Genomic DNA, 23,482 nt, shown 5'->3' with positions numbered 1-23,482 from the left:
GGGTCTTAGTTCCTCCTCCAGAAAAGCAACTAAAGAAACAGAAACAATACGAAACAGCTCCCGGAGTCACGACAGAGACCAAAAAGACAGCGTACCCCATTCTGGAACAGCTGAACGGGCAGGGAGAATCTGCTGCGGTGAGATACCCGAGGGGCACGCGTTTTCCCGGCCAGGGCGGCTGGCGACTGGGGTCCCCTCCACGCACGTGGCTCCCCGGTCTGACTGGGAACGTTGGATAGCGGGGCCCTCCCGTCATGCTTGGCGTTTCGGGCCAGCTGGGCAATTAGGACCGGCACTCTCCCAAGCTGCAACGGCCAGCGACCCCCGCCTCCACGCGCGGTTTCCCGGGCCAACTGCCGTGCAGACAGACGAGCGCCACAAGCGCCACCTACTGGGCAGGAAAAGAAAAACAGAGCCCAGAGATTTCACAGAAAAAGCTTTCAACCAGCTGGGTCCCACACCCAGGGAAATCTGATCAAATGCCCAGACACCAGCAGAAAATAATGGATGACGCTCGGAAAATTGAAGATATGGCCCAGTCAAAGGAACAAACCAATAGTTCAAATGAGATACAGGAGCTGAGACAACTAATGCTGAATATACGAACAGAAATGGAAAAACTCTTCAAAAACCAAATCAATAAATTGAGGGAGGACATGAAGAAGACATGGGCTGAACAAAAAGAAGAAATAGAAAATCTGAAAAAACAAATCACAGAACTTATGGGAGTGAAGGACAAAGAAGAAAAAATGGAAAAAACAATGGATACCTACAATGGTAGATCTAAAGAGACAGAAGCTACAATTAGTGAACTGGAGGATGGAACATCTGAATTCCAAAAAGAAACAGAAACTATAGGGAAAAGAATGGAAAAACTTGAGCAGGGGATCAGGGAACTGAATGACAATATGAAGCGCACAAATATACGTGTTGTGGGTGTCCCAGAAGGAGAAGAGAAGGGAAAAGGAGGAGAAAAACTAATGGAAGAAATTATCACTGAAAATTTCCCAACTCTTATGAAAGACCTAAATTTGCAGATCCAAGAAGTGCAGCGCACCCCAAAGAGAATAGACCCAAATAGGCGTTCTCCAAGACACTTACTAGTTAGAATGTCAGAGGTCAAAGAGAAAGAGAGGATCTTGAAAGCAGCAAGAGAAAAACAATCCGTCACATACAAGGGAAACCCAATAAGACTATGTGTAGATTTCTCAGCAGAAACCATGGAAGCTAGAAGACAGTGGGATGATATATTTAAATTACTAAAAGAGAAAAACTGCCAACCAAGACTCCTATATCCAGCAAAATTGTCCTTCAAAAATGAAGGAGAAATTAAAACATTTATAGACAAAAAGTCACTGAGAGAATTTGTGACCAAGAGACCAGCTCTGCAAGAAATACTAAAGGGAGCACTAGAGTCAGATACGAAAAGACAGAAGAGAGAGGTATGGAGTAAAGTGTAGAAAGAAGGAAAATCAGATATGATATATATAATACAAAAGCCAAAATGGTAGAGGAAAATATTATCCAAACAGTAATAATACTAAAAGTTAATGGACTGAATTTCCCAATCAAAAGACATAGAATGGCAGAATGGATTACGACCCAGCAATACCACTGCTAGGTATCTACTCAAGGGACTTAAGGGCAAAGACACAGACGGAAATTTGCACACCAGTGTTTATAGCAGCATTATCTGCAATTGCAAAGAGATGGAAACAGCCAAAATGTTCATCAACAGACGAGTGGCTAAACAAACTGTGGCGTATACCTACGATGGAATATTATGCAGCTTTAAGACAGACTAAACTTATGAAGCATGTAATAACATGGATGGACCTAGAGAACATTATGCTGAGTGAGTCTAGCCCAAAACTAAAGGACAAATACTGTAAGGTCCCACTGATGTGAACCGACATTTGAGAATCAGCTTGGAATATATCATTGGTAACAGAGACCAGCAAGAGTTAGAAACAGGGTAAGATAATGGGTAATTGGAGCTGAAGGGATACAGATTGTGCAACAGCACTAGATACAAAAACTCAAAAATGGACAGCACAATAATACCTAAGTGTAATGTAACTAGGTTGGAACACTGAATGAAGCTGCACCTGAAATATGGTTTTTTTGTTTGTTTGTTTGTGTGTTTGTATCTTTTGTTTTTGTTTTTTCTTTTTCCTTCTTATATATATATATATTATTAGTATTATTATTTTAATTCTCTTCTCTATATTAACATTCTATATCTTTTTCTGCTGTTTTGCTAGTTCTTTTCCTAAATCGATGCAAATGTACTAAGAAATGATGATCATACATCTATGTGATGATACTAAGAATTACTGAGTGCATTTGTAGAATGGAATGATTTCTAAATGTTGTGTTAATTTCTTTTCTTTTTTTTGATAAATAAAAAAATTAAAAAAAAAAAAATAGGCAAAGGAAAGTCCCCTTCAGGAAATGGTGAGAAAGAGGGAAAATTCAACTTCCCTAAGTTGAATTCTTGATATATTCACAAGCAGTGCAGACAACCAAAGCAACAGGCTGCGCCCCCAATCTTGGGGTTTGTTCATATGAAACTTAACCCCACAAAGCATAGGTCAAGCCTGCTTAAAATTAGGCCTAAGGAGGCTTCCGGGTCAAGATGGCGGCTTAACAACGTGCGCGTTTTAGTTCGTCCTCCAGAACAACTGCTAAATAACCAAAAACAGTACAGAACAGCTCCTCGGGCCACGTCAGTGACCAGACACACAGCGTACCCCAGTCTGGACCAGCTGGACCGGCTGCAAGCACCCCCCAAAACCGTGAGTTCCCAAAACTGCGGCGGCTGGCGCCCCTCCCCCACAGGCCGCTTCCCAGAGGGGAAAGGAAAGGACTTTACCAGCAACAGTGACTGGGCACAATCAAACGCCAATTGTGGAATTAATTAACAAATTCTGACTACTAAAAATAGGCCCCCAGCTTAGGTGAACCCGATCAAAGCAGAGGTTGCTCATTTTTGCCCCAGCGCCAAGGGGGCAGGACTGACAGAAAAAGGGGGAAAAAAAGAAGGAAACAGGTTTTTGTGGCTGTGTATCTACAAAGGCTTGACTGCCTCTGGATACAGCGGCAGAACTTTTCAGGCTGCAACTGCCCCAGGCATAGGCAGAAGTGAGCTCTTTTGGGGGGTTATCTGGAGCCTGTGCCTTCCCCAGGGGAGGGGTGAAGGCCCATCCAGGTGGAATCTCTCCATCAAGGAATTCAGACACCAGTGCTTGGTAATTTGAAGCCATTAAAACCAGCCTACAACCTCTCCTCTGTCTCCACCATGCCCCCAGCAGGGAGAGTCTGTCAAAGTTAAAGGTACTGCATCATCTTATGCTGGTGGGACCTGCAGTCAGACAAGCGCCACATACTGGGCAGGATAAGAAAAACAGAGTCCAGAGACTTCACAGGAAAGTCTTTCAACCTGCTGGGTCTCATGCTCAGGGAAAACCGATGCAGGTGACTCTTTCCTCCTGATAGGAGGCCAGTTTGGTCTGGGAAAATCTGGCTGGGGTCTATAATATCTAAGCAGACCCTCCTAAGTGTGTGTGGGGGGAAGGTACCACACAAGCAGGGCAAGAAACAAGAAAACAAGAACTGAAAAATTCTCCTCTGTTAAACAAAACTTAAGCTAAAGGTTCAGATAAAGCTGAACAGAATGTCAAAGAACAGATAGACAACAAATTCATCCAGCAAGAAAACCCTAGATAAAAGAAGTGAAAGCAATCTCCAGAATAAACTAATTAAGGTAATTAAATGCCTAGACGCCAGCAAAAAATAACAAATCACACTAAGGAAATTGAAGATATGGCCCAGTCAAAGGAACAAACCAACAATTCAAATGACATACAGGAGCTGAAACAACTAATTCAGAATATACGAACAGACATGGAAAACCTCATCAAAAACCAAATCAATGAATTGAGGGAGGATATAAAAAAGGCAAGGAAGGAACAAAAAGAAGAAACTGAACGTCTGAAAAAACAAATCACAGAACTTATGGGAATGAAAGACACAGTAGAAGAGATGAAAAAAACAATGGAAACCTACAGTGGTAGATTTCGAGAGGCAGAACATAGGATTAATGAACCGGAGGACAGAACATCTGAAATCCAACAAGAAACAGAAACTATAGGGAAAAAAATGGAAAAATATGAGCAGGGACTCAGGGAATTGAAAGACAATATGAAGCGCATGAATATACATGTTGTGGGTGTCCCAGAAGGAGAAGAGAATGGAAAAGGAGGAGAAAAATTAATGGAGGAAATTATCACTGAAAATTTCCCAACTCTTATGAAAGACTTAAAATTACAGATCCAAGAAGTGCAGCGTACCCCAAAGAGAACAGATCCAAATAGACATACTCCAAGACATTTAATAATCAGAATGTCCAAGGTCAAAGAGAAAGAGAGGATCTTGAAAGCAGCAAGAGAAAAGCAATCCATCACATACAAGGGAAGCCAATAAGACTATGCGCAGATCTCTCAGCAGAAACCATGCAGGCGAGAAGACAGTGGGATAATATATTTAAATTATTAAAAGAGAAAAACTGCCAACCAAGAATTCTATATCCAGCAAAATTGTCCTTCAAAAATGAGGGAGAAATCAAAACATTTTCAGACAAAAAATCACTAAGAGAATTTGTGACCAAGAGACCAGCTCTGCAAGAAATACTAAAGGGAACACTAGAGACAGATACGAAGACAGAACAGAGAGGTGTGGAGAAGAGTGTAGAAAGGAAGACTATGAGTAAAGGTAAAAGGAAAGAAAATTAGATATGACATATAAAATCCAGAAGGCAAAATAGTAGAAGAAAGTACTACCCATACAGTAATAACACTGAATGTTAATGGATTAAACTCTCGAATCAAAAGACATAGTCTGGCAGAATGGTTTAAAAAACAGGACCCATGTATATGCTGTCTCTACTCAAAGGTCACGAGGCCAAGGACACAAATGGACATTTACATGTTACATTTACATAATACAGCATTATTAACAATTACCAAGTGATGGAAATAGCCAAAATGTCCATGAACAGACAGTTTACTAAACAAACTGTGACATTTACATAAGATGGAATATTATGCAGCTGTAAGACAGAATAAAGTTATGAAGTATGTAACAACATGAATGGACCTTAAGGACATTATGCTGAGTGTGATTAGCCAGAAACAAAAGGACAAATACTGTATGGTCTCACTGACATGAACTGACGTTAGTGAATAAACTTAGAATATTTCCTTGGTAATAGAGACCATCAGGAGATAGAAATAGGGTGAGATATTGGGTGATTGGAGCTGAAGGGATACAGATTGTGCAACAGGACTGAATATAAAATCTCAGATATGGACAGCACAATACTACCTAACAGTAATGTAATTATGTTAAAACACTGAATGAACCTGCATGTGAGAATGATAGAGGGAGGAGGACTGGGGACATAAATGAAATCAGAAAGAAAGATAGATGGTAAAGATCGAGAAGGTATAATCTAGGAATGCCTAGAGTGTATAATAATAGTGAAATGTACAATGTACAAATTTACGAAATGTTTTTGCCTGAGGAAGAACAAAGGAATGTCATTATTGCAGGGTTTTGAAAATAGATGATAATTAATACTTTAAAATGTCACCTTATGTGTGAGACAAAAGGAAAAAATGTTTATTTGTTACAAAATTTATATTTTGACAAGAGCATTTCCTAATATAACACATGTAGATAGTTTGATTGAATGTCATAAGTACTTGGAATCTCAGGTAGCACATGAGATTTTGTTGGTTTGTCCAGAGTGATGCCCCGATGAATCCCAGAGTGATTTGATCAGTGACTGGAAAAGTATTTGCAAGCCCCCTTCAGGGAATGGTGAGAATGGGGAGAAATTCAACTTCCCCAAGTTGAATTCCTGATATTCTCACAAGCAGTGTGGACAACCAAAGCTACAGGCAGAGCCCCCAGTCTTGGGGTTTATTCATATGAAACTTAACCCTGCAAAGGATAGGTCAAGTCTACTTGAAATTTAGGCCTAAGAGTCACCCCCAAGAGAGCCTCTTTTGCTGCTCAGATGTGGCCCCTCTCTCCAGCCAACACAACAAGCAGTCTCACCACCCTACCCCTCTCTACATGGGACATGACTCCCAGGGGTGTGGACCTTCCTGGAAACGTGGGACAGATATCTTGGCCTCTCTCTCCAGCCAACACAACAAGCAGTCTCACCACCCTTCCCCTCTCTGCGTGGGACATGACTCCCAGGGGTGTGGACCTTCCTGGCAACGTGGGACAGAGATCCTGGAATGAGCTGAGACTCAGCATCAAGGGACTGAGAAAAACCCTAGAATGAGCTGAGAATTAACATCAAGGGATTGAGAGAACCTTCTCGACCAAAGGGAGAAGAGTGAAATGAGACTAAGTGTCAATGGCTGAGAGATTCCAAACAGAGTTGAGAGGTTATCCTGGAGGTTATTCTTATGCATTAAGTAGATATCACCTTGTTGTTCAAGATGAAGCAGAGAGGCTGGAGGGAACTGCCTGAAAATGTAGAGCTGTGTTCCAGTAGCCATGTTTCTTGATGATGATTGAACAATGATATAGCTTTCACAATGAGACTCTGCAAATGTGAAAACCTTGTGTCTGATGCTCCTTTTAGCTACTATATCAGCAGAAGAGTAGAACATATGGAATAAAAATAAATAATAGCGAGAACAAATGTTAAAATAAATTTAGATTGAAATGCTAGTGGTAAATGAAAGCGAGGGGTAAGGGGTATGGTATGTATAATTTTTTTTTCTCTGTTATCATTTTATTTCTTTTTCTGTTGTCTTTTTATTTCTTTTTCTAAATTGACGCAAATGTTCTAAGAAATGATGAATATGCAACTATGTGATGATATTAAGAGTTACCGACTGTATATGTAGAATGGAATGATCTCTTAATGTTTTGTTTGTTAATTTTTTTAATTAATAAAAAAAGTTAAAAAAAATGCATCAAGCTGAACACTTGAGACAGGTGCATTTACTCTATGTAAATTATACCTCAATAAAATTGATCTAAAATTAAAAAAAAAAAAAAATTAGGCCTAAGAGTCACTCCCAAGAGAACCTCTTTTGTTGCTCAGATGTAACCTCTCTCTCCAGCCAACACAACAAGCAAACTCACCACCCTCCCCCGTCTATGTCGGACATGACTCCCAGGGATGTGGACCTTCCTGGCAATGTGGGACAGAAATCCTAGAGTGAGCTGAGACTCAGCATCAAGGGATTGAGAAAACCTTCTCGACCAAAAGGGGGAAGGGCAAAATGAGACAAAATAAAGTGTCAATGGCTGAGAGATTCCAAACACAGTCAAGAGGTTATCCTGGAGGTTATTTTTACACATTAAATAGATACCACCTTTTTAGTTAAGGCATAACAGAGAGGCTGGAGGGAAAATGTAGAGCTGTGTTCCAGTAGCCATGTTTCTTGAAGATGATTGTATAATGATATAGACAATGTGACTGTGTGATTGTGAAAACCTTGTGTCTGATGCTCCTTTTATCTACCTTATCAACAGACAAGTAAAACATATGGAATAAAAATAAATAATGGGGAAACAAATGTTAAAATAAATTTAGATTGAAATGCTAGTGACCAATGAAAGGGAGGGGTAAAGGGTATGTACGAATTTTTTTCTGTTGTCTTTTTATCTCTTTTTCTGAATTGATGCAAATGTTCTAAGAAATGATCATGATGATGAACATGCAACTATGTGATGATATTGTGAATTATTGATTATATATGTAGAACGAAATGATCATAAATTAAGAATGTTTGTGTTTGTTGTTGTATTTCTTTTTTAAAATTTTTAATTAACTTTTAAAAAATAGGCAAAGGACTGAATAGATATTTCTCCCAAGAAGATCTATAAATGGCCAATAAACACATGAAAAGATGCTCAACATCATGTTGCTAGGGAAATGCAAATAAAAACCACAATAAGATACCACTTCACATCTACTAGGATGGATGTACATATAAAGACAGATAATAACAAGTGTTGGCAAAGACCTAGAGAAAGTGAAATTCATACATTATGGGAATGTAAACTGGTGTAGCTGCTTTGGAAAACAGTCTGGCAGTTCTTCAAAATGTTTACCATAGAGTTACCATGAGACCCAGAAATTCCACTCCTAGATATATATGAAGGAGAATTTTTTAATTTTTTTAATAGTAACATTATTCCTAACAGCCAAAAAAGTGGAAACAGCCCAAATGTCTGTCAATTAATGAATGGATAAATAATATATTCATAAAATGGAACAGTATTCAGTCATGAAAAGGAATAAAGTACTGATACATGCTACAACTTGAATGAACCTTGAAAACATTATGCTAAGTAAAAGAAGCCAGTGAAAAAAGGTCACACAGTATATGATTCCATTTATGTGAAATGTTCAAAATAGGCAAATTCATACAGCAGAAAGTAGATTAGTGGTTGCCACTGGGGGAAGGAGGGAGTAGGGAATGAATGCTAACAGGTGTGGGGTTCTCTCTGGGGTGATAGAAATGTTCTAGAATCAGTGGTGATGTAATGGCTGCATCACTTGTGAATATACTTAAAAAATAAAAATACAAGGGAACTATATACTTTAAAATGTTGAATTTTATAGTATGTGTATTATATTTCATTAAAGCTGCTATTAAAATAAAAAAGCCTCAGGAGCCAGTCTTACCTGAAAAGAAGTGCCAATGGAGGCTGGGATAGGCGTCAAGAAGCCCCAGGACACCCCCTCACCTCAGCACACTACACCGAGTGCAGCAGACACATCTGAATGTGGTTTAGCACTGTGGTCAGAATGCAAGACATTCAAGACATGCAACAGGCCAACATCTGGGACAACTGTGCTCGCACTTCCTTGTTGATGGCAACCCCACCACTCTTCCTCACTCAAGAGAATGCAAGGATGTACAAATAGGAGTGACCGTGTACATTCTAATTCACTTGCTCTAAGAATAGATTATTTCACACTTTGTTATTAGAAAACAATTGCTGAAAAAGTATCCCTCCTCCTATCATTGAGGCTAACGAGACAATATGATTCACAGGCCTTTTGGACTAGGAGTTAACCAAAAACTTCCCCTACTGGAACGGACCTTAGGTCAGGGGATAATGAAGCCTCAAAGCTTCTCCAAAGCTTAAAGAAAAAAGAAAAAAAGATAATGATATCAGAGGCTAATATTTATCACATGTTTACTATGTGCCAATCATTGTTCCAAATGCTTTTTTAAGTATTAACTCAATAAGGCCTCATAATAATCCTATAATGCAGGTACTATAATCCCTATTTTGTAGATGAGGAAACTTGGTTAACTAGCCCACGGTTATGTAGACAGTGAGAAGAGAGCTAGGATTCAGATTAAGCACCTTAAGTGCTGTGCTGTGTGCTCTACTACTTCCAAGTGTTCCTACTTCTGAGATAACCATCACGAAGGGAAGGTGGGTCAGTCTTGTGTACCACAGAGCAGGTGGCCAACAGATTCAGGCCACCTGCCTGACCCCTTCCCTCAGTCCTTGGGCAGGTATTCCTACCCTTCTCTAGCCATGGGCTCACTGTCCTAGGATGATTCTTACTCCACAGCAAAGAGGAATGTTTGCAAATAGGGTGGAGTGGAGAAGCTCAGCAGACAAGGCTTTTGAGGAAGTAAATCAGAATTTTCCTGAGGTATGGATGGAGGCGGACCAATGGTTCAGCAACTGATGAGTGGAAGGGAAAACTGTGGTGTATACATACGATGGAATATTGTGTGGCTGCAGAAAGGAAATGAAGTAGTGAGGCATGCAACGATGTGATGAAGCTTGAGGACATTATGTTGAGTGAAATAAGCCAGAAACAAAAGGACAAATATTGTATGGTCTCACTGATATGAATTATAAGCAAACTCTGAGAGTTAAAGTAGAAAGCATGGGTTACCAGGAGATAGAAAGAAGGCAGGGGTCAGGAAATTGATGCTTAAGGAGTACAGAATATTCAATGAAACTGACTTTAAAGTTTCAGAAATAGATAGCACAATACTATGCGATACTAGCACAATACTGTAAGTCTAATTAGCAAAGATAAGTGTGAGCATGGTTGAAAGAGGAAAGCTAGAATCATGTATGTCACCAAGAAGGAAAGCTAGAGAATAAAAACTGGGTGGTATAACTTAGCAAAACCTAGGGTGGACAGTAATGGTATTGATTGTATAACTATAAGAATGTTCTTACTTGAATTAGAACAAACGTCACTATTACAAAGTGCTAATAATAGGGTGGAATATGGGAAAAATACAATTAATATAAACTAGGGGCTATTGTTAAACAGTAACATTGTAATGTTCTTACATTAATTGTAACAAAGGCACTATACCAAAACTAAATGTCAATAATGGGGGGATATAAGGGGTATGGGATTTTTTTCCTTCGGAAGAAATAATAATGTTCTCATATTAACTGTAGAGGTGAATGCATAACTATGTGATTAAACCAAGAGCCAATGATCATACACTTAGGATGGATTATATGGTGTATAAATAAAATTGTTAAAAAAAATAGTAACAGGGGGATAAGGGGTATTGGATGTCTTGGGTTTTCTTTTTCTTTTTTGGAGTAATGAAAATGTTCTTTAATTGTGGCGATGAATGCACACCCATGTGATGATACTGTGAGTGACTGATTGTATACCTGGGGTGGATTATATGGTGCGTGAATATATCTCAATAAAATTGCATTAAAAAAAATGTGCCCAAGGTGCATCTTCAAGGATAAATTGGAGGTGTAGGTGACAAAGTTTTGCTTATTCCTGGGTGGGGAAACGAGCCCTTTCATACCCTATCGGTAGGAATGTAAACTGATACAACCACACTGGAGAGCAACTTGGCACAATCTATCCTAAATGTTAAATATACATACCCTATAACCCAAACCTGCAATCCCCAAATCAATTGCACAAAGAAATAAGTAAAAACAATGTTCACCATGGCATGATTGAAATGGCAAAAACTTGGTAAAAACATATGTTCATCTATGGAGGACTGGTTAAATAAATTACAGCTTAAAATACCACCAGGTGGTCAGTTAAAAATAATCAAAGGTAGACTGACAGTCAGCTGCATCGTGAGTGACGCGTGGCAGGGATGGTGCTGGTGCAGGCCTGGAAGCAAATGCTCTAGTTCTACTACCAGTAACTGCTTGTCAAGGTGCGCTACATGCTAAGCCCTGGGAATTAAACCTGTGTTCAATTCCACACTGGTGTCCACAGTGGTGTGGGGATGGCACTGTACATGGGATATGTCTTCATGCCTCAGCACATCATGGCAATATTGCACTACCTCAAACTTGCACAATGACCAAAATATGACCAGGATCCAGAGTTCCTAAGGGAAGAACCAACCTCCGAAGATGGAATGAGACTTCATCAGATGTCATAAAGAAGCCCTAACAGATGTCAACAAAACCAATCTTACTCAAGACTAAAATTCATGAGCAGACTAAGAAAACAATCCTGACTCGTGTTGTTGTATTCTTTATTTTAAAAGAGGCGCTTGTATTTTTGTCTATTTTAACACTGTAGTCATTTGTACTTTGATTCAGTATTTTCTTAACCTTTGTGACTTTCAATATTACACTGTAAAAGCTTTCATAATGTAACTTTGAGTACATTTTAATTGCTTCTATTTTTAAAACCCAAAGTCATTAGTTTGGCTTTACTACTCTTGCTATTGTATAACATATACACCTGCCTGGATATATTTCTTGACCAAAGTTTCATAGGAAACAATATAAGATTTGGGGTGAGAGGATATTTTATTAAGCACTGCCTACAAAAGACTTATCTGTAAGTCTGAACTTAGGAGTACAGTTTTAGTTATCTAGGCTCTGCTCTAACAGCTTTTGCTCTGAAACCATCAAAACAAAGAACTTCTTAAGAATGAAAAAGTAAAGAGCCTGCTAAAGTCACCATAAAGGCATTTCACCTTTTAAATATTTAATTATTTTGAGGACTTATTTCCAGAAAATACAACTCGTTAAGTAGCATATTATTTAATGCTTAAGTGCCATAGAGTTTTTAACAGAAGATAAGTCAGTTTCCTCTGAGGGCCACTATTAACAATGTACTTTCTTAAATTTAGTTTCATGATTGTAACAGGTGCTGTAAAAATGCATTTACACATTGGAATAATATATGATGAGATGAACTGTAGTTAAAAACTGTAGCAAAATGAAGTGTAAAATAGGTTAAAAATCCTCTCATTCTTCACATTCTTCTTTTTAAGATTTGTATTCCTTAAATGTAAAATGTTGTCTAATTTTTTAAATGTAAACTCATTAAATTCAAAGAGAAAAATTTTTTTAAATAATTAAAGGTACATATAGTGATATGGAAGAACTTTACAATAAGGCAAAAAAAAAAAGAACATGCTGCAAAATACTACATATAAATTATTCTGTTTGTAACACATTGTAAATGCAATGTAACATCACTGAATGTATATATGAAAGTGGTTAAAATGGGAAATTTTAGCTTGTGTATATGTTACTGTTCTGGTTTGTTAGCTGCCAGAATGCAATACCAGAAATGGAATGACTTTTATAAAGGGAATTTAATAAGTTACAAGCTTACAGTTCTAAGCCTATGGAAATATCCAAACTAAGGCATCCAGGGAAAGACACCTTAATTCAAGAAAGGCTGATGCATCTGGAACATCTCTGCCAGCTGGGAAGGCATGGTGGTCCCTTGCTCCTGGGTTCCACTGCTTCCAGCCCCTGTTCCTGTGGTGGTTCCTCACTTTGCTTCTCAGGGGCTGGCTTTCATCTCTTGGCATCCCTTGGCTCTCTCCAGGTTCTGGCTTGCTTAACATCTCATGGTGATGTTTACTGGGCTCCAAGCATCTCCAAATATCTGTGTCTCTGTTCTCCAAATTTCAGCATCTGTGTCAGCTCTGCTCTGAAGTTTCTGTCGGCTCTCCCTTTGTCAGCTCTAAGGTTTCTGTCGTTTCTGGCTCTCTCCAAAATGTTTCCTCTTTTAAATGATTCCAGAAAACTAATCAAGATCCACCTGGAGTGGGTGGAGTCACATCTCCATCTACTCAAATATCACACCGACAACGGGAAGGTAATCTAATCAAAAGATTCCAACTTACAGTACTGAATCAGGATTAAAAGAAAAGGCTGCCTCCACAAGATTGGATCAAGATTAAAACATGGCTTTTCTGGGATACATAATACCTTCAAACTGGCATAGTTACCAAAATAAATTTTTTTTATAAAACTTACAAAACTGTACAAGAAACAAGGAGTGAATGTGAACTATGGACTACTGCTAATAGTATAATTGTAATTTTGTTTCAACAGATGTAATAAAGTATAAAACTAAAGCCAAACGTTAATACTGGAGAAAACCATGTGTGTCGGGGAATATTTGGGGACTCTGCACTTTCTATATGATTTTTCTATGAACCTACACCTTCTCTAAAAAGAAAAAAAGAAAGAAAATAAAGAGCCCCATCTACACCAACAATTTCACATTGATATATACAGAACAGAAAAAACAGGAAAAATACACACACCATAGAACTTTCACTTCTTACTCTAAACATTTTTAGGTTTCTGTATTATTTACCATTGTTGTCAGCATGTGTCATTTTTGTATAACTAAAAAAGGTAAAAGTTACCTTAATACTCAAAGAAATGAAGCATTCGATTTGAAAAGGGGGAAATGGAGACAACTATAGTAGACTAGTGCCAAATCACAGTAGAACAGATTTTCTGCTCCCTTCCTGGGCAACTGTGGCAAGGGGATTTTCAGATTTAGAGATAAGTGGCCCTAGAAAGAAGTACCCAGGATGAAGTCCTCACATTTTTTCAAGTCTACACTCAAGGCTCAAAGAGCTACAATACTCAAACATCTCAGTGTAGAGAGCCATATATTAATTTCCTCTCCCAAATGAACCACTAAAAGAAAAACACTTAGATCAAATCAAAAGACTAAGCTGGCAGACCATGGTGGCTCAGCAGGCAGAGTTCTTGCCTGCCGTGCCAGAGACCCGCGTTTGATGCCCAGTGCCTGCCCATGCAAAAAAAAAAAGACTAAGCTAGATATGCTTTTGTTTTTCGGTTGTTTCTGTTTGGTTGGTTTTTAATACAACTGGAATGAAATTGCCAGGTGGAATTTTAGAGGAAGATAAATTAGGAAGTAGTGAATGAAAAAGCAGCATGTAGAATTTTGAAAAACATAAATGTTTTCTCCAGGAACCCAAGCCTCTAATTTGAAAGAATGTGCAATAAAATGGTATTACAATGTAAGATTCATCTTGCTTGATATTTAAAAATCAAAACAGATATGATTTTATAACTCTTCATTCATGGATCCACCCTTCCAATACCAAAATTATTCTTGCAACTACTGACTTACTTTTATCTCTTCTAAAAGAAGTAATTCTTCAAAACACCTGAGCGCTTAAGTCAAAACTTAGACTCGGCACTATGAGGACAATGATGGTACCAGTTACAGGAGAAAAACAGCTCATTGGTCTTCCCAGAGAAGAGACGGTGGAAAGAGGAAAATCATATGTACATAAATCAAAGCTATGGAAAAATCAATAAAAACTGAGTAAGAGGGTGTATCCCAAACATCCAGTCTATGCAAGGATGGTGATCTTCAATTCTAAGAGGACAACCTACTTTAATTGCCACATTTGGAAAGCCCAGAATTGCATTAAGAAGCCACAGAATTCAAATAGGATGAGACTTTTCCCTTCCCTGACCTCCCAGCTTGCAACATTCTGGATTTATCTGTATTTCTTTGTGGTTTCCACATGGCATGCAGTTTTTAAGCCAGACTTTGTTCCACCTAGTGGAGCTGAAAAGGATGGTCCAAAAGGTGCCTGTGTGTTGTATGTCACGGAGGAGGCAGGTCACTGAGACTGCCAGCATGGCCCTTTGTCAGTAGCTACTCTGTGGCTACTCTTACTTGTTGTGCAAGTTACGTGGGATTAGTGGCTCCAATAGTGCCCACGACTGGGGATGAACCCACAGAATCCACGTCATTACATCACCTGGCTCCTGATGACCCCTTGAGTGTTTGTTCTAACAACTCAAGGCAGGAATGGAAGAGACCCTCTCAGTCATATAGATGGTCAAAGATTCAAAACGCAATTGGCATTTTTAATCCAAAGCCATACAAGATACCCACAGCATCCCGAAAGAGTTGTGTGCTGGTATTAAATACCACTGGTGAGTTGCATCCTGGGGGGCTTGGAAAAGAGGGCTCTCCTCTAGACATAGCCACCCTGAGATCCAGGACATTCAGCTTCTGTCATGGCAGAACCTGAGACTATTTAATGGTTTCTGCAGCCTACGTGTACATAGGAACAAACTAATGTTCATGAGACCAAAGAAGAAAGTAGAGCCAAGACTTGGAAAAGGGAAAGGAAAAAGTTCTAAGAACATGACTCACTTCAGATTGGTTATGGGACCACAAAGAACGCTGAGAAAAGAAAGTAGTTGGCCATCAGGCTTTCATTGGGAGGGAAACATATCATGTTTTTAAAATAAAACCACAGAGCAGAACAAAGTAGAGGGAAGAAAGTTCAAGATTGGGTGAATAAGGGAGAATCACCTGCTTACTGAACCACAGACTAAAAAATTTGCCTTTTTCAAAATATTTCATGTTGGCCAACAAAGCAGAGCTGACTGGTAACTACACATCAACAAATCTGAGAATAACTGAGATTCAGAATAGCAAAGCTTTAAAGGGTCCCTCTGAAACTTGTTGTCAGTTTATTTCATATACTTTACATTACTATATTCTCTCTTCACAGGAAGTCTGCCCTCAAAATATATAGCAGTTTCTCTACGTCAGCACTACCAACATTTGGAGCAAGGCAATTCTTTGTTGTAGAGGGATGTCCTGTGTTTTGTAGGATACTGAGCAGCTCCCTGGCCTCCACCCACACTAGATGCCAGTAGCAGTCCCCAGGTGTGACAACCAAAAATGTTTTCAGACACTGGTAAATGTCTGGGACTGGGGTGGGGTGGGGAGGATGGTCACAAAAATTGTTCCTGGTTGAGAACCACTGCTCTAAACACAAAGGTTCACCATGAAAAGTTATTCATGTAGCTAAAAGACAACAGGGACAAACCTAATCTCAGAAACAGAAGAGAATCAAGGAAGTCACTTTTAAACTCCCCAAACCTTGGTTTCTGAATTTAGTTTGTAGTTGACCCTAACTTACCCATCACAATGGCACTCTGAGGATCAACCAATAATAACAGCAGATTAGTATTATTAAATTTATATCATTAAGCATATTCCAAGAGTTCTATATATACTAGGTCTTTTAACCTAACAACCCCTTGAAGTTCATAGTTTCATTATTCCCATTTTATGGATGGGAAATTAGGTACAAAGAGGTTAAGGAACTTACTCAAGGGCAGTAAGTGGAACAGACAGGTTTGGAACATAAGCAGTCTGTCCCAAGAGCCCATGACTGCAGCCCACCCCTACAGCTGGAAAGTCATCCAATAATACACAGCCATTAGCCACAAAGTTACTTAATTTAAATTCATTAAAATTAAATATCATTCTACTTTGGAGAACAGATTGGCAGGTCCTCAAAAGTTACACAGAGTTATAGTTTGACCCAACAATTCCAAACTTTAAAAGGGTAAGTTTTACAGTAGGTAAATTATACCTCAATGAAGTTGACACACACACAAAAATATTAAAATTCAGTTCCCTGGTTACACTAGTTATATTTCAAGTATTCACTCAATAGCCACATATTGCTAATGGCTACTGAATTGGACAGTGCAGATATGGTTCATTTCCAACATCACAGAAAGTACTACTGTCAGCACTGCCTTAGACAAATGGATCAAAGGCCTCCTTAAAATCTGATCTCCATCTACCAATCAAATCTCATCCACCTTCTGACTCCTGTACATACCTACACACGAAGCTTCAGCCACAGACTAAGTGCCACCTCCAAACATAAACTATTTTCACTTTTCCACAATGAAACAGACTTTTCCCCTTTCTGATTCATATATATCCTATTTATCTTATCTACCTTCAAAGTCTAGTCCAAATACCTCTTCCTCTATGAAACTTTCCCTAAATCCCCACCTTCCCATCACCCTAGCAGAATCCAATGCTCCCACTATCCTTTGTTTGCACTGCCATTACACCACTTGTCCCTCTAGATTACAATTCATTGCCTATGTTATCTGCCCATCTCAGAAGATGAGTTACTTGAGGATAGGGATTCTCATTTCAGAGTTCCCAGTGCCTAGCAATATCTATTCTGTAGCAAAGAATAGATACTTCAGGAAAAGCTTGCTGAATTTCTCAGAAACCATTAACATCCCAAGGTGATTTTAGACAAATGCACACTGGTAAATAAAACTAACTAAGAAAATGGAAGTCTGGAAGTCTCATCCTACTATTCTACAAGAAGGATGATGGTAATTACACTGAAAGTATCATTCATAAGATACAGGAATGGCAGAGGGCTTCTAAACTGAAAGCTGGGGCAATGGGGGTGAATAAAATTGGGGGGAAAGGGGTCAAATGGTATACTATGGAAAAAAGGCAGGAAGTGGGATCTCCATTCAACTTGAAGCTTTCAGATTAGCAGAAAATGGAAAAAGACATTTCTACTAAAATGTTCTTATAAATAGTATTCAACTTGAAGCTTTCAGATTAGCAGAAAATGGAAAAAGACATTTCTACTAAAATGTTCTTATAAATAGTATAGCCAATTCTATAACATGTTACAATGTACTTTGAAATTTATTGCTTTTTTGTATATATATTTCACAATAAAAAATGTTTAAAAATAGTGTAGTCAAGATTTTCTTGATAAAAATTTCAACAATAGAATGAAAGGAACTCTATCTCAATGACTATTTAATTGAAGGAGACAAATGCTAAGGCCTTACTTTTTGGAAACTCTACTGCTTTTTTACTCTTTATAAAAGAGTCAAGAAATCACATCTGTGTGTCACAATGACCTATAGGAGAGTGAAGTCTAAGTTCCTAACTACAGAAGTGAATGAGGCTGATCAAGTCTCCTGGGTCTGGATGACTGCTCAATGAATAACTAGTAAAAAGGAAAACATATATGTCATATATTTCTGATACTTTTGATTTTGGAGTAAGTATAGCATGTCCTCCTCAATTTAGTTAGCTAGGAACCACTGCTGAAACAAGGACAGTGAGTACCTGAAGTATGTCCTATGCCAAAATGGTCTCTGGATTTTTTTTTTTTTTTTTTTTTTGCTTGCTGACTTCTACAAGCCAAAAACAGAAATCCAAATTGACTAAATTGTGGTGGAGTCAGAGTTAATTATTATATAGTAACTTCCATTCCAAAGGTTAAAATTCAAAACACAAATCTCACTATAGATACCTAATACTTGACTGCAAAGAGAGATACAGGTAAAAGGTGGGGGGGTTGTAGGTGTAGGAGGGGGTTGGGGTAGGGGGTGAGGATATGTAGGGGTGGGGGGGTCAGGAATAGGGAGGCTACTCATTACAAAAACCTTCCCTTCTCTGTAGAAATTATAACCACATAATAGCTGCTGGTCGGTGCTAGCATCCATCCAACTGGAACAAAGTACAAAAGCCACCTTGTCCCCAAAATAATTATTGGAAGCTCAGAGAAATGATAAGAAAGCAGCCTGTGATTGACAAAATTGCAATTAGGGCATGCCATTGCAGATCCCCTTCCACATCCTCTCACTACCTCCCAGGCATCCATGACCTGGAGGAACCGCCATTTTCCATCTTTCCGCCAACTAAACAAGCAGATCCAGTTCCAAAAACCATCAATTCCAGCTCTCCATTCTGGTGAAGCAGTCCACAAGCCTAGAGTACCCTCAGTATTGTGGTGGAAAGCCAGCTCCCCTACAAAAGCTCCCACATTCCTAAATCAACCCTCTGGCAATGTTATTTTCAGGAACCACCTTGTAAAGATACTTAATGCAACAGTTTATTCCATATTTTGTCACCAACATATAACTTTACCAGTCCTGAGGATTATAACTTTTCTAACAGACAAAGGAAATATATTTCTCCTGCTGGTTTGTAATTTTAACTGGGAAACAGAGCCGCATCAAAGCCTAAAATGAAAGTGAAGGCTCTCAGCCCTAGAAAAGGGAACATACTGGACCAGAAAGTGAGCTCTAATCCTTTAACATGACATTTCTGATGCACATAAATAAATTTTGAGAAGCAAGGGAATACTCAATGAATGAATGGTTAAGCAAACTGTGGCTTATACAGTGGAATATTACTCAGCCATAAACAAGAAGTACTGATACATACTACAACCTGGATGAACTTCGAAAACATTATACTAAGTGAAATAAGCCAGACACAAAAGGTCACATATTGTAGCATTCACTTATATGAACAATCCAGAGAGGTAAATTCATAGACAAAATGCAGATTGGTGGTTGGCAGGACCCAGGGGAAGGGAGGAATGGGAAGCAACTGCTTAATGGGTATGGAGTTTTCTTTTGGGAGTGGAAAATGTTTTGGAACCAGATAGAGACAGTGGTTGCATAACAATGTAAATGTACTAAATGTCACTGAATTGTTCACTTTAAAGTGGCTAATTTTATGTGAATTTCACCTCATTAAAAAAAAGTAGTTGATTTTTAAAAAGAGAGCTACTAATGGGCAAAACAGGATGAATATGTGAAAAAGAAGCCCGTAAACTCTTAGGGAAAACATATGTATTTTTGCTGGGACTCTGTTCCTACTCCTGGTCACAATACTCAGGTCAAGCACTCTGCCACTGTGCAGTCTGTGTTTGTGTGTATGCCTTTCTGAAAAGGGAAGCAAGGGAACAGAAAGTGAAGAAAACAGAATGGTAAAGCCTTGCCAAATGCAAGGAAAGGAGGGGTGATTCCCCCTACTGCACCCCACCCAACTTGGCACCAGGAATAACGCTCCCATTAGTGTTTCGAAATGCCAGCCAGAGCTGGAATCAGCACAAGCAAGCTTCCCTTCCCGGATAAAAAGCAAGCCACCCAGCAAGAAAAGCTGGGGTGCTCCATTTACTGACCATATTGGCATCAGCACCACCCTTTACTCAAAAGCCCTGAGCTGGCCCAGATCAGCATTAACGACTTGCTCTCACCAGCCTTACAGAAAGAGCTTGTTATAGCCCAAGTGTGCCTCTCCTCCTGAGGGGTCCCAATCCAGTTCATCTCACCTGCCTTCCAAGAGTTCTGACTCCAACAACTTGCAGCCAAAAGCGCCATGTCTTACCTGGTTAAAAATGAGGCCAAGATGCCCTCAGAACTTTCCTCTGTCCAGCTTGAAATAAATATCCTCTTAACCCTTCCTCCCTCTCGGTCCGGCTCAATAGCCTACACAGGCACCCCCTCCCCCGCCCCCCCCATACACAGCTGCACTGCCTACAAGACCTGCCCCACAGGGGGACACGAATGCGCCCCCACGTGCCCCAGCTTAGCACCACGATCCAGTTACAATCACCCCAGCCCACCTGACCAAACTGCCTTCTCAAAAAACCCTCATCTGCTTGGCACCATGCCTCTGCCACCTCCCTGACACTAAAGCCGTCACAGATATCCCTCAGCCAAACACGGACTCCTCCTTAGACGTCTTCCACACCGAGTAGAAGGCCCTCTCCACTCCTGGCAACAACACTCCTTCAGACCCCTCAGGCCAGGCAATAACGCTTTCTCCAGTCCCCTCCAGCCAGGCCTCGACGCCCCCAGGCCCCCAGCCTGGCCGGACGCTCCCTCCCCCTTACCTGCGGGGGTTCAGCCCCGGCTAACAGGGGGCTGGGCAGCGCCTGGAGGAGCAGGAGCGCCATGCCACCCAGGAGCCTTCTCCTCTCCATCCCCCTCCTGCTCCTGCTCCTCCGCCACGGCGCCGCCACCACCCTCCTCCTCCTCCCTCTCCTCTTCCCTCTTCTTCCTTCTTCCCTTCTTTTCCTGTTGCACTCTCCCCCCCTCCTTCCGGCTCTGCTCCACCCCGCCCCAATCAAAACACCCTCCCAGACCTGGTGAGATTCTCCAGTTCCAGCGCGTCATCAACCCCTGCCCTACGTCCATTGACCAAAGTAGATGTCAGTCAAATCACAATTCTCCTCTCATAGGTGAAAGGCCGGAGCGATCCAGCCAATGAAAAGTAGGAGGAAGCCGGGCCATCTTGAGTGCTGCAAGACCAAGTAAAGTGAGCCCCACCTCGCATAGTGTGGCGGAAATGGAAACTATCAGGGGGCGGGACCACTAGAGTATATGCTGTATTGACAAGGGTGATAGGGCACAGGGATCGTTAAGTGTGGCGGAAGTAGTAGAGTTTAGTAAAGAAAGAGAAGAGGTATGCTTTTTGTAAATGATGTTGAAAAACAAATTATTTCTACAAGATAACCAGGCGTTCCTAAGAGAAAAAACAACTGAAATCCCAAAATCTTATGATGACTTTTGTCTTGAAGCACAGCTCCAGCACCAGTCTCTCTCCTGGTTCCCAACTGCCCAAGCAGCAGCTTAGGTCAATTTGAATTCTCTATGAGAGAGTACCTTTCACTGTCTTAACGGTGCTTTGTTACCACAAGTTTCAGGAACAAAATTCTATTGATTTCTACCTCAGAAATAACTCTAAAATCCACTTATGTTCCCCATTGCTTCAATCCACGCTCTCATCTTCCTGCTAAATGCAAATACCAATTCCTTCCTCTCGAAATTCTTTTAACACACCACAGCAACTTTTGTACCATATAAAACCAAATATTCTCATATCACAGTTTCTCCTCCTACACTTCTACTACCTACAGAATATACAGACCAGCTCCTCAATATGGTCCTTTTTGTGACCTGGGCTCTGCCTACTTCTCCTTATCTCATTTTCCACCACTACATTTTCCCACACACTGAGATCCTCAGTATGCTATAGCACACTGATCTACATTTACACATGCAGTTCTTTGTTCACAAAGTGCTGGCTTGCACCCCCTTGTTTCTTCTTCTGGGTTTACATGACACCACACAGTGGATCTAATCTGTATCTGCCTGCCTGGCCCCTCCAACTTAATTTGGAGCTCTTTATGTTATATACCAGGTCTTAATTTATTTTTCTTTTAATCCTTACAACATCCTGTATAGGGTGCAACCATGAGCTCAATTAATTTTGGCAAAATAAATGAACAAATGAAGACCTGATGGCATAGAACACAGATGCCTGTAGCAGCCAATGTCCCCTTAAAAATCCAGCCAAAGCATTTCACAGCCTGGCCCAGTCTAACCCATAGCTGAGCCAAGAGAGAGCTGTTCTTGACTTAAATGATGGCAAAAGATAAGATGAATTATCAATTTTGTCTCAGCTAAAGGATGTCCAGTTCTGCCTCTATTTTCTTCCTGCCTTCCCAAGCACCACAAATGACAGGTATTTTGGCAATCTCTAGTTTCTTAGAAATTCAGCCATCCCTCATCCCATAAATTAAGCTCCCTATGGAGAAAGTGGTAAAAACTGAGGACTCGCATTGGCCAAATTATTTTCACAGCACAAGACCTCTGTCCTAGCCTCAAGGAGTTTTAATTCCTCCCTATAAAGGCTAGGTACCATTGTCATTAGGAAATTTCAATTTAATCTGGCAAACGGGATTTTGCCATGCCTTCCCTTTCTCCCTCAACCTGAGTACTCAAACTGAGCTACTGGACAGGACAAATATGAAACCTTGTGTGGTCTGGATTAGCACTTCCAACACTAAGGCATTTTAGTCACCCTAACTGCTCTCTCTCTCTCAACATCCCACAAGAGCCAACTCAAAGAAAGCAGATTTGTTACAAAAATGGGGCTGAGATGCAGTTTGAGCAAATACATTTTGAAGTACCTCTGAAGTACCACATGCTCTCTACACTCTTCCAAAAGAGCTATTATCTATGAAGAGAGAAGGAATGTCAGCAGGCTTGAAGACCTGGGAAGGAAAGAAAAGAAAGGATGTAGACTTTGGAAAGAACATCAGTGAAGAATTGCTCCCAAGCTCTGGCTAGCTCTTGTTACTGCTTTTTCTATTTGCTGTCAGGAACAAGCAGAGGCTGGAGCCAGGTCTCCTGTCCTAAAGCAGCTAACTCAAAGACACAGATTTTTCTGCTCAGATACCAGCTAAAATCAACCTGCACATACTACAACATGAATGAATCTTGAAAACCTTATGCTAAGGGAAAGAAACCAGACATAGATGGTCACAAACTATATGATTCCATTTTTATGAAATGTCCAGAATAGGCAAATCTGTAGAGCCAGAAAGGAAATTGGTGGTCACCAGGAGCTGGGGGAAAGCAGGAATGAGGAATAACTACTAATGGGTACAGGGTTTCTTCTTAGGGTGAGGAAAATGTTCTGGAATTAGTGACGATGATTGTACAACCTTGTGAATGTACTAAAATCCACTGAATTTATATACCATAAAAT

The 23,482-nt window shown here is 40.0% G+C and overlaps 1 protein-coding gene and 1 pseudogene across 1 annotated transcript in view; one reads left to right on the top strand and one right to left on the bottom strand.

Annotated features, from left to right (window-relative positions):
• The window catches only part of WBP1L (WW domain binding protein 1 like), an 81,678-nt gene extending 60,648 nt beyond the window's left edge, over positions 1 to 21,030 (bottom strand). Inside the window, exon 1 of the mRNA XM_077125887.1 lies at positions 20,820 to 21,030. Coding sequence (XP_076982002.1) covers positions 20,820 to 20,909 — 90 coding nt within the window. The 5' untranslated portion in view covers positions 20,910 to 21,030. The remainder of the gene's footprint in view (positions 1 to 20,819) is intronic.
• LOC143654227 (serine palmitoyltransferase small subunit A pseudogene) lies at positions 11,163 to 11,378 on the top strand (annotated as a pseudogene).
• Positions 21,031 to 23,482: the final 2,452 nt, after the last annotated feature.

This window comes from Tamandua tetradactyla, chromosome 13 (genome assembly GCF_023851605.1).
Source record: "Tamandua tetradactyla isolate mTamTet1 chromosome 13, mTamTet1.pri, whole genome shotgun sequence".
Classification (NCBI taxonomy): domain Eukaryota; kingdom Metazoa; phylum Chordata; class Mammalia; order Pilosa; family Myrmecophagidae; genus Tamandua; species Tamandua tetradactyla.
This window is presented reverse-complemented; position numbering and strand designations above follow the sequence as displayed.